We start from the raw sequence: 12,284 nt of genomic DNA on the forward strand, positions 1-12,284 counted from the left end.
TGTTTTTGACCTTGGAAATACCACTGACACTTTACATACCATGAATTAATAGGCTCAGGGAGTTTCAACTAACATTCATCTCTGGGCCTAACATCCCATGACTAACTGGACCTAAGTCCTTGGATCATATAGGCCATTGACAAATGTCCTCCCACCATTCTATAGACAGCCCAAACAGCTGTTTATTATTAAAGTAATGTATAGTATTTCATTGACCCTGACCTAGTGTAGTGACGCAGTGAGAGTCAGAGGAAGAATCTCAATTGCATACTCCTCAAGTCCTCCCCTCCACAAAACCCATTTGAGTAAGTCAGAGGTGAGGGACCTCCTGGCTTTCTCATCCGATGGGTTTTGAGAAGAGAGGAGAAAGGACTTGAGGAGTATGCAATTGAGATTCTCCCACACTATAGGGGTGCTATAGGCCTAAACCGGATGCTTGCACATGTCTGACAATGTCAGGACGCTGAAGCACTTAAAGACTATGCTGTTGTCTTAATTAATAAACTAGCCCAATGACCTAGCGGATGAGAAGGAAATCAAACCCCCTCTGAGGCCCATTACAGTGGCTTGCGAAAGTTTTCACCCCCTTGGCATTTTTTGTATTTTGTTGCCTTACAACCTGGAATTAAAATAGATTTTTGGGGGGTTTGTATCATTTGATTTACACAACATGCCTACCACTTTGAAGATGCAAAATATGTTTTATTGTGAAACAAACAAGAAATAAGACAAAAATGTTACTTAAGCGTGCATAACTATTCACCCTCCCAAAGTCAATACTTTGTAGAGCCACCTTTTGCAGCAATTACAGCTGCAAGGCTCTTGGGGTATGTCTCTATAAGCTTGGCACATCTAGCCACTGGGATTTTTGCCCATTCTTCAAGGCAAAACTGCTCCAGCTCCTTCAAGTTGGATGGGTTCTGCTGGTGTACAGCAATCTTTAAGTCATACCACAGATTCTCAATTGGATTGAGGTCTGGGCTTTGACTAGGCCATTCCAACACATTTAAATGTTTCCCCTTAAACCACTTGAGTGTTGCTTTGGCAGTATTCTTAGGGTCATTGTCCTGCTGGAAGGTGAACCTCCGTCCCAGTCTCAAATCTCTGGAAGACAAGCAGGTTTCCCTCAAGAATTTCCCTGTATTTAGCGCCATCCATCCTTCCTTCAATTCTGACCAGTCCAGTCCCTCCCAGTCCCTGCCGATGAAAAACATCCCCACAGCATGATGCTGCCACCACCATGCTTCACTGTGGGGATGGTGTTCTCGGGATGATGCGAGGTGTTGGGTTTGTGCCAGAGATAGCGTTTTCCTTGATGGCCAGAAAGCTCAATTTTAGTCTCATCTGACCAGAGTACCTTCTTCCATATGTTTGGGGAGTCTCCTATATGCCTTTTGGCGAACACCAAACGTGTTTGCTTATTGTGTCCGGTATGCATCAGAGAGGAAGAGACTTTTACATTTGAGTCATTCAGCAGATGCTCTTATCCAGAGCTATTTACAGTAGTGAGTGTACATGTTTTCATTCGTACTGGTCCCCCGTGGGAATCGAGCCCGCAACCCTGGCGTTGCAAGTGCCATGCTCTACCAACTGAGCCACATGGGACCCAGAAGCGAAAGGTTTCAATCTGTCCAAAATAAGCCCAATGGCCCAATGTCGTAAGCTTGTCACCTTCCTTCCCGCCTTGGGACGACTCCTATTGTTAGGCAGAAACATAAGCATTTCGTCATTATGTACAGATCTCTGATAGTATTTTCTGTTGGTCATGTCATTTTACAATTACATTTTTTTTTTTTTTTTTTATATACTGGTTAATGAGGGTCAGTTAGTCGGAAGCAAAATTGACTGAAATTTGCATCCCTAAAAGGAGACACGAGTTGTTACTTTTCAGAACCAGCCTATGAGACTCGATCTGGTAGCGATATCACTATCTGCTCCCGCAGGTTTGTGTAGTAAGTGATTTGAGGTTAGCCTTTTTTTTGTGGATTTCTTTTTAGAGATGTCAGTCTGGCCTCCATACTACTTCGGATCAAAATGACAAGATATGGTTTAGTGTCAAATCGTGACTCTATGCTCCCAGAGGTGTAATACAACTTTGTGTCAATCTCATTGTGGCTGAATATAGTCCGCCTACGTATACAATGAACATCTATTTGAGTCACTTGACAGTCAAATTTGCGTAACTCCCTAGAATGGGGCCCTCCACAGCACTAGATAGAAACTTGTTGCAGTGCAGGTGGGGATTGTATGCATCTTCTCTCCAGAGGAACGGCTGTCTGTATTTTCATTCCAGCAGAATGGTAACAGCTGCTGCTTTTGAAACCTTTTGTGTCATGGGATAGGGTAGAGCCATGGGCTTGATTTTAAAAATAAATACAAATTAAAAAATTAAAAAAGTGTATATATATATTTATATTTTTATTTATTTTTAGGGATGCTGACTAATTAGTTGTTCTAAACACAACAATATTAGACTTATAGCTAGTGGAAACTGAGTACAGTAGCTCTCTCTGTCTGTCTGCTTGTGTGTGTCTGTCTGCTTGTGTGTGTCTGTCTGCTTGTGTGTGTCTGTCTGCTTCTGTCTGTCTGCTTGTGTCTGTCTGTCTGTCTGCTTGTGTCTGTCTGTCTGTCTGCTTGTGTCTGTCTGTCTGTCTGTTTGTGTTTGTCTGTCTGTCTGCTTGTGTGTGTCTGTCTGTCTGCTTGTGTGTGTCTGTCTGTCTGCTTGTGTGTGTCTGTCTGTCTGCTTGTCTGTCTGTCTGCTTGTGTGTGTCTGTCTGTCTGCTTGTGTGTGTCTGTCTGTCTGCTTGTGTGTGTCTGTCTGCCTGCTTGTGTCTGCTTGTGTCTGTCTGTCTACGTCTCATTGTCTCTCTCTGCGTCTCATTGTGTCTGTGTCTGTCTGTCTCTGTGTCTGTCTGTCTCTGTGTCTGTCTGTCTGTCTTTCTGTGTGTGTCTGTCTCTGTCTGCGTCTCATTGTCTCTGTGTGTCTCTGTCTGCGTCTCATTGTCTCTGTCTTTGTCTGTCTCTCTCTGTCTGCGTCTCATTGTCTCTGTGTGTCTCTGTCTGCGTCTCATTGTCTCTGTCTGTCTTTGTCTTTGTCTGTCTCTCTCTCTGTCTCTGTGTCTCTGTCTGCCTGTCTCTTTTTTTGATACTGAATCTTATCAGATCTTCAACCAAAACATAATATTAGATAAAGGGAACCTGAATTTACAAATAACACACAAAAAAATTACATGGGTCCCATTTATTCCTGGCGAAAACCAAACACTGCATTCCACAGTAAGAACATCATACCAACGGTCAAGCACGGTGGTGGTTCTGTGGAGTTTTGGGAATGCTTTGCTGCCTCAGGACCTGGATGACTTGCCTTAATAGAAGGAACCATGAATTATGCTTTGTGTAAGAGAATTCTACAGGAGAATGTCAGGCCATCTGTCTGTGAGCTGAAGCGCAGCTGGGTCATGCAGCAAGACAATGATCAAAAACACAATCAAGTCTACCTGAAAATGGCTAAAAAGCAACCCATTTGAAGTTTTGGAATGGCCTCGTCAAAGTCCAGACCTAATCCCAATTGAGATGTTGTGGCAGGACATAAAACGAACAGTAAATGCCCTAAAATTTCAGTGAGTTACAGCAGTTCTGCATGGAAGAGTTGGCCAAAATTCCTCCACAGTGATGTGAGAGACTGATCAACAACTACAGGAGTCATTGGTTGGAGTCATTGCTGCTAAAGGTGGCACAACCAGTTGTTGGGTGTAAGTGGGCAATTACTTTTTCACACATGGGCATTGGGTTTTGCATACATTTGTTTATTAAGTAAATGAGAAGAATGTAATTGTTATTTGTTCACTTATCTAATATTCATTTTTGTTTTGAAGATCTTAACATTTAGTATAAAAAAAATATGCGAAAGTAGAGATTTGGAAAGTGCTTTGATGCACCTGTACGGTCTCCTTCTAGATGGTTACCATACTAGGGGTTGCACATCCATGTGGGGACGACTGATATGAAAATGTTGTCCCGGGAGAATTTCCAAAATCTGGATTATAAAATCAGCAAAATAAGAAACGTCCTCTCACTGTCAACTGCGTTTATTTTCAGCAAACTCAACATAAGATTCAACAATTGAGACATAAACTGAACAAGTTCCACAGACATGTGACTAACAGAAATTGAATAATGTGTCCCTGAACAAAGGGGGGTCAAAATTAAAAGTAACAGTTAGTATCTGGTGTGGCCACCAGCTGCATTAAGTACTGCAGTGCATCTCTTCCTCATGGACTGCACCAGATTTGCCAGTTCTTGCTGTGAGATGTTACCCCAGTCATTCACCAATTTAGTGGAATTAAATTGGTGTGTGTGTGTGTGTGTGTATGTATGTATATATATATATATATATATATTTATTAGTTTGTCACACGTACAGCATATAGATTCAGAGCCTTTGAGTGGAAAATCGGTTGGATAGCGCAAGAGCTGCTACTGCTGCAGCATCTTGTGGTGCTTTCAAGACAACTGGGAACTTGGAACAAATATGAGCTTAAATCAGGACTTCAGTGATCTCCAGGTCGGAAAGTCGTAGCTCAAAAACAGCGGTTCCCAACCTCTTTTGGTTACTATATCACTAACTGAATTTTGCTCTGCCCGGAGTGCCCCCTCGTGCCTTTTACCAGTAGGCCTATGGTCTCATAAGTCTTCTCAAGTACCTCCTGTGTATAGTCCAAGTACCCTCAGGGGTCCGAGTACCCCTGGTTGGGAATCACTGCTCTAGAAAGAGGCCCGTGTTCGCAAGTTTTTGGAATTCCAAGTTGGATTACTTTTTTTCCCCCAGTTGCCTTGAACATGCTGAAGTCGCAGATTTCCGAGTTCCCAGTTGTTTTGAATAGGCGGCATCAAACCTTCAAACCTTAAATTGCTTCAAAGTAGCCTATTAGATCTCTTTCTACATTTCTAAAGGATATTTTCATCACATGAAACTACTTGCATGTGTATTGCCCTTTTGACAACTGTTTTCCCGCTTAATTGCATTATAGAATGAACATTCACACGCAGTCTACTGCCTTGTGCGCATTGCTGTGCTAATAATGTGAATAAATAATAGTTTTAACATTTTAAGCTAAACGTTCTGATCTGTTGCATCACTCATTGCTTTTAATTTTTTTATGTGGCCTAGGCCTACTGGTTGTATGACTTTGGGATCTATCGTCCCACAACTGTCCCAGAGTCTGTTTTGGAATAGCCTCTTTCTTTCTCGACAAGCTGAACAATAGAATAGGTAGCCTAAACCTTTCTATAATAGGAGATTTACATAGGCTGCTGTTTGTTACTCGTCCTGTTGGCTGAGGAAAAGTAAATGTGCACAGTTATTCTAACAGCTTCAAAGTGCACTTCAGAATTCGGTAAGAAGGACCACGCCTCGTTGCAACCTCGACTTGCATGTTCTGTTAATATGAATTACCATATTCTAAATGTGATTTCTGTCATTCTGAGAACCGTGGGTGGACGCCCTAATCAGGTTACACACCCAATGCACGTGGGTCCGGTAAATTATTCAAATATAAAATAAAATGTTTTTATTTATTTATTTTATTTCACCTTTATTTAACCAGGTAGGCAAGTTGAGAACAAGTTCTCATTTACAATTGCGACCTGGCCAAGATAAAGCAAAGCAGTTCGACAACATACAAAAACACAGAGTTACACATGGAGTGAAACAACATACAATCAATGATACAGTAGAAAAATAAGACTATATACAATGTGAGCAAATGAGGTGAGATAAGGGAGGTAAAGGCAAAAAAAAGGCCATGGTGGCGAAGTACATACAATATAGCAAGTAAAACACTGGAATGGTAGATTTGTTATTTGAAGAAAGTTCAAAGTTAAAATATAAATAATATGGTGCAAAATAAATAAAATAAATAAATACAGTAGGGAAGAGGTAGTAGTTTGGGCTAAATTATAGATGGGCTATGTACAGGTGCAGTGATCTGTGAGCTGCTCTGACAGCTGGTGCTTAAAGCTAGTGAGGGAGATGTGTTTCAAGTTTCAGAGATTTTTGTAGTTCGTTCCAGTCATTGGCAGCAGAGAACTGGAAGGAGAGACGACCAAAGGAGGAGTTGGCTTTAGGGGTGACCAGAGAGATATACCTGCTGGAGCGCGTGCTACAGGTGGGTGCTGCTATGGTGACCAGTGAGCTGAGATAAGGGGGGACTTTACCTAGCAGGGTCTTGTAGATGACCTGGAGCAATGTGTTTGGCGACGATTATGAAGCGAAGGCCAGCCAACGAGAGCGTACAGGTCGCAGTGGTGGGTAGTATATGGGGCTTGTTGTTGCCGGTCAAATGTCCGCCACCACATTTTCCTAACGGAAACCCTGCCTCACCACCTGGGGGCTGCCCGGCATGGAGTCCAGGATCCAGATGCGGATGGAGGTGTTTAGTCCCAGGGTCCTTAGCTTGGTGATGAGCTTGGAGGGCACTATGGGGTTGAACGCTGAGCTGTAGTCAATGAACAACATTCTCATGTAGGTGTTCCTTTTGTCCAGGTGGGAAAGGGCAGTGTGGAGCGCAATAGAGATTGCGTGATCTGTTGGGGCGAAATGGAGTGGGTCCAGGGTTTCTGGGATGATGGTGTTGATGAGCCATGACCAGCCTTTGAAAGCATTTCATGGCAACAGATGTGAGTGCTATGGGGCGGTAGTCATTTAGACCGGTTACCTTGGTGTTCTTGGGCACAGGGACTATGGTGGTTTGCTTGAAACGTAGACATTACAGACTGGGTCAGGGAGAGGTTGAAAATGGCAGTGAAGACACTTGCCAGCTGTACAGCGCATGCTCTGAGTAAGCATCCTAGCAATCCGTCTGGTCCTGTGGCGTTGTGAATGTTAACTTGTTTGGGTCTTACTCACATCGGCTACGGAGAGCGTGATGAAACTACACACTAACACAGTCACACATCAGTGTGGTTTTCAATAGTCCTTTTTGTTCTCTGGCTATCCAGTGTCCATAACTAAAGCATTGCCAAAAAGCCCAAAATACATGAAACAGACAAGGAAGGAAGTTAAATTGTAAAGGCCTCCTCCAGTCCTCCTACAGCTCACATGATTCCTTATCTCCTTCTCCACAGGTGGCGACTGAAAAGGTTGCAGGCAAGCTGAGTTCTACACTCTCATGGGTGAAGAACTCGGTGTCACACACGGTCAGTCAGATGGCTAGCCAGGTGGCCACGCCGTCTAGCCAGGTGGCAACAGTTCCCTCGTCCCTGCAGACCACCACAGCCACCTCCTCCTCCACCTCCCTCTCCTCCTCGTCCCCCACATCGGCATCGCCCGCAAAGCTCAGCCCAGATGAACTGGAGCTGCTGGCCAAGCTGGAGGAGCAGAACAGGTGAGGGGATCACTATCAAACAATCAATCACTCAATATCTACCAAGTGTCATCATCATTCATTTTTCTGTTATGTCAGTCATTGACAGTAACTTAATTAGCACATCTCAGGTAACATTGTTTAGATCGGGAAGTTAGTCTAGCCAGCTATCTAAACTTGTAATAATCATGGTTGAGTTACCGACCGGGGGTCCCCATGATTTTGTTAGTTACTCTCACTCAGATATCATATTAAAAACTGCTAAGTCTTCCCTTATCCACATGGCAAAATGTGTAGAAATGCAGCAAACTTGCTTTAAAACTACAACATGTATCTATGCTCCATGGAAAAATGTGTAGAACTCTTAAAAATGAAAAATCTCACCGCTCTCTAGGAGGGTTGGGGGGGGCTAAAATGTTTTGCTCCTAAGGTGGGCAACTGCGGCCCCTCATGATGAGTTCAGATTTTTTGTGGCCCCTACTCCCTTCAAAGTTGCCCATCCCTGTTGTAGACCATTGGCAAAGCCATTGGTTATGTAATGTTAATTGTCCATCTAGCAATAGAATTGCATGACACCAACAACAGTGAGTATAACATTAACTGTGGTTGTGAAGGCATGGCACAGTCATCTCAGTAAGAACAGCCAGCCACACTCTGTCCCTGAAGTGTTCATTAGCTGAAACAAGATTAGAGTGCATTTAGTCCCCACTGCTGTCGCTCCACTCTCTCCCTCTTTCTCCCTTTTCTCCCACCACTCTCTCCTTCTGTCCCTCCTATGGCTCTCACCCTGCTTTTATAAGCAGTCTCAGTGTTGACATGGAAACGATGAGGACTGGGAAGTGCAGCCGGTTGCTTGGGTTTATACTCACTGTTGTGTAAAGCCATCTCAAGTATCTCAAGTGAAGAATACTGTAGTCAGAGCCCTGTGAGACCGAATGAAGGAGTGGGTGAACTGATCTGTTTCAAGTCTGAGAGCGATGCTCATAGTGGGGCTGAGACAAGCTGTAGTAGGACACATCTGAAGGTGAAACTATCTGCACAGTCTGCTGTGTGAGATGAGCAGGAAGTGAGAGTGATATTTGAATAGGTTTGTTTCCCCATACTCTGTAAAGCTTGGCTAGCATCCATTATAAAATGCATTATAGAGTGAGAGACGTTTGCTTTCACTAGTGATGGATGATTCTTATCCTCTTCTAGCTCATTTTGGCATAAGTCTCTCACTCCATGGACTGTACCACAAGGATGTCTCACCAGATTTTATTATTCAACTTTTCCTTTTCATTGTCCTGGGCAGACCTCTGAGCACCTTCTTGAACAAAGGGTGGACAGAAGGCGTGGTGATGTAGAGGGGACTTCTGGGTTATTTGATCTTTGACCCAGATCTCAACCCCTGCAAGCAGGGCCACAGCTGGCCTCTTTCACTAGGCACATGTCCCTGCTGCCCCTCCCTTTCTTCCCTCTTCCTTCCCTCCCTCCTTCCCTGTGACTCACAACAATACCCTATCATCTGCCACAGCTCACAAAGACCCTCATGTCACCCTGATAAAATGTAGAGCGCTTGTTGCCCCCTTAGAAAAGACTGTGTCTGGTAGGAAGCACGGTTTTAAGGATCATTGTGACTGGACCGAAAATGTCATTGCTCATTAACGTTTTCAACAAAAAAAGAGTTTTTCATTGACATCCTTCCATTGAAAATAGTCATCTTTGAAGAAGGAAAAAGCAAATAATATTCACTGCATGAAGACTCATTCAGACGTATATCCCACTGATATTGATGTTGAGATTCCTTGTTCCTCTCCTAATGAATGCCAAGATGAAAAACAGAAATGTAGAAATGTACAGTGCATTCGTAAAGTATTCAGACCCCTTCCCTTTCCCCACATTTTGTTACGTTACTGCCTTATTATATAATGGATTAAATAAACAATTTCCCTCATCAATCTACACACAATACAAAGCGAAAACAGATTTTTAGAAATTGTTGCAAATGTATAAAAAACAAATACCTTATTTATTTACAGCCGTCTTCATCGACCTGGCCAAGGCTTTCGACTCTGTCAATCACCGTATTCTTATCGGCAGACTCAATAGCCTTGGTTTTTCTAATGACTGCCTCGCCTGGTTCACCAACTACTTTGCAGACAGAGTTCAATGTGTCAAATCGGAGGGCATGTTGTCCGGACCTCTGGCAGTCTCTATAGGAGTACCACGGTTCAATTCTCGGGCAAACTCTTTTCTCTGTATATATCAATGATGTCGCTCTTGCTGCGGGCGATTCCCTGATCCACCTCTACGCAGACGACACCATTCTGTATACTTCTGGCCCTTCCTTGGACACTGTGCTAACTAACTTCCAAACGAGCTTCAATGCCATACAACACTCCTTCCGTGGCCTCCAACTGCTTTTAAACGCTAGTAAAACCAAATGCATGCTTTTCAACCGTTCGCTGCCCGCACCTGCCCGCCCGGCTAGCATCACCACCCTGGACGGTTCCGACCTAGAATATGTGGACAACTATAAATATCTAGGTGTCTGGTTAGACTGTAAACTCTCCTTCCAGACTCATATTAAACATCTCCAATCCAAAATCAAATCTAGAATCGGATTTCTATTTCGCAACAAAGCCTACTTCACTCACGCTGCCAAACTTACACTAGTAAAACGGACTATCCTACCGATCCTCGACTTTGGCGACGTCATCTACAAAATAGCTTCCATTACTATACTCAGCATACTGGATGCAGTCTATCACAGTGCCATCCGTTTTGTTACCAAATCACCTTATACCACCCACCACTGCGACCTGTATGCTCTAGTCGGCTGGCCCTCGCTACATATTCGTCGCCAGACCCACTGGCTCCAGGTCATCTATAAGTCTATGCTAGGTAAAGCTCCGCCTTATCTCAGTTCACTGGTCACGATAACAACACCCACCCGTAGCATGCGCTCCAGCAGGTATATCTCACTGATCATCCCCAAAGCCAACACCTCATTTGGCCGCCTTTCCTTCCAGTTCTCTCCTGCCAGTGACTGGAACGAATTGCAAAAATCGCTGAAGTTGGAGACTTTTATTTCCTTCACCAACTTTAAACATCAGCTACCTGAGCTGCTAACCGATCGCTGCAGCTGTACATAGTCCATCTGTAAATTGCCCACCCAATCTACCTTCCTCATCCCCATACTGTTTTTATTTTATTTACTTTTCAGCTCTTGCCTTTTGCACACACTGTATATAGACTTTCTTTTTTTTCTACTGTGTCATTGACTTGTTTATTGTGTTATTGGCTTGTTTATTGTTTACTCCATGTGTAACTCTGTGTTGTTGTCTGTGTCACACTGCTTTGCTTTATCTTGGCCAGGTCGCAGTTGTAAATGAGAACTTGTTCTCAACTAGCCTACCTGGTTAAATAAAGGTGAAAAAAAACTAAAAACATTTACATAAGTATTCAGACTCGAGGCTGTAATTGCTGCAAAAGGTGCTTCAACAAAGTAATGAGTAAAGGGTCTGAATATGTATGTATGTAAATGTGATATTTCAGTTTTTTAATATACATATAAAAAAAACTGATGTCACATTTACATACATGTATATAAAATAATGGTAAAATGTATAACCTGTTTTTGCTTGGTCATTATTGGGTATTGTGTGTAGATTGATGAGGAAAATGGTTTGTTTAATCAATTTTAGAATAAGGCTGTAATGTAACAAAATGTGGAAAAGGGGAAGGGGTTTGAATACTTTCTGAATGCTCTGTACATGCCTAGCTATCCTCTCTCTCTTTCTGACTGAGCAGGCAGACACTGATGTGCAGCAGAAAATCGGCTATTATCTGTGGGAACTGACGGATTACTTTTGTATTTTGAAATCCATGTTTGGAGAAGGCCTTTGTACCGTGTAGAGTAGATAAGAGGTGTGTGTGTGTGAGTGTGTGAGAGACGGGGACAAGAGTCCCAGACTCAGTTCAGCCAGTTCACCAGGCTGGTAGCTTCTCTGGATCTTCTACATTACAAAGACATAAAGAAAGCACCATGAGTCTGTCTTGGTAAGCAACACGAGGATTATTACTTCTCTTTCTAGATCGCATGGCTCTTACCTTGTTACCAGGAGGCCAAAACGGAAGACGGTGTAACTGACATGGATTATTTGGCAACAAACACCGTCAGAGCGACTCTAAATAAATAGTTCCTCTCCTAGGAATCTTTGTGATTTTCATGTCTTATTCTAGTTATGCTAAATGTAATGGAGCCTGTACTTAGACTTTTCAGTAAATCTCAATGGTTTAATGTATTTTGTTTTGAGCCATCTGTGAGAACCCAGCATGACCTGTTTGTGTACTGGTGAATTATTAGCTGAGGAGCAGCGACTAGGCTACATTTGGAATTCCGCTTTCCTCTCTGCCACAGTGTGTGTGCCAACTTAGAATGAACAGTGTATCAACATTTGTGATGTATTTCTGAAAATAGCATGAAATCCAAGGAGAGAGAAATTCTGCAGCATTGAATGTCCCCAAGATCACAGTGGCCTCCATCATTCTTCAATGGAAGAAGTTTGGAACCAGCAAGACTCTTCCTATAGCTGGCCGCCTAAACTTTATGGTAGACTGGCCAGACGGAAGCCACTCCTCATGCATCATGTTGATGTTTTTCAGTGGCAGGGACTGGGAGGCTAGTCAGGATCGAGGGAAAGATGAATGGAACAAAATACAGAGAGATCCTTGATGAAAACCTGCTCCAGAGCACTCAGGACCTCAGACTGGGGAAAAGGTTCACCTTCCAACAGGACAATGGCCCTAAGCACACAGCCAAGACAATGCAGGAGTGGCTTCTGGACAAGTCTCTGAATGTCCTTGAGTGGCACAGCCGGAGCCCGGACTTGAACCCGATAGAACATCTCTGGAGAGACGTGAAAATAGCTGTGC

General features: G+C 43.3%; 1 protein-coding gene across 6 annotated transcripts in view; it reads left to right on the forward strand.

Moving 5' to 3' along the window:
• Window positions 1–12,284, forward strand: part of LOC106584166 (ecotropic viral integration site 5 protein homolog) — a 93,666-nt gene that overhangs the window by 18,426 nt on the left and 62,956 nt on the right. For 4 of the 6 annotated variants that reach the window (XM_014169108.2, XM_045706452.1, XM_014169111.2 and 1 more), the window contains exon 2: window positions 7,126–7,385. In XM_014169108.2, coding sequence (XP_014024583.1) covers window positions 7,126–7,385 — 260 coding nt within the window. Of the gene's footprint in view, window positions 1–6,071; window positions 6,168–7,125; window positions 7,386–11,272; window positions 11,409–12,284 lie in introns of those variants that run through there. The other 2 variants (XM_014169110.2, XM_014169113.2) reach the window with 2 other exon arrangements.

The sequence above is a fragment of the Salmo salar genome, chromosome ssa23, assembly GCF_905237065.1.
Source record: "Salmo salar chromosome ssa23, Ssal_v3.1, whole genome shotgun sequence".
Lineage (NCBI taxonomy): Eukaryota > Metazoa > Chordata > Actinopteri > Salmoniformes > Salmonidae > Salmo > Salmo salar.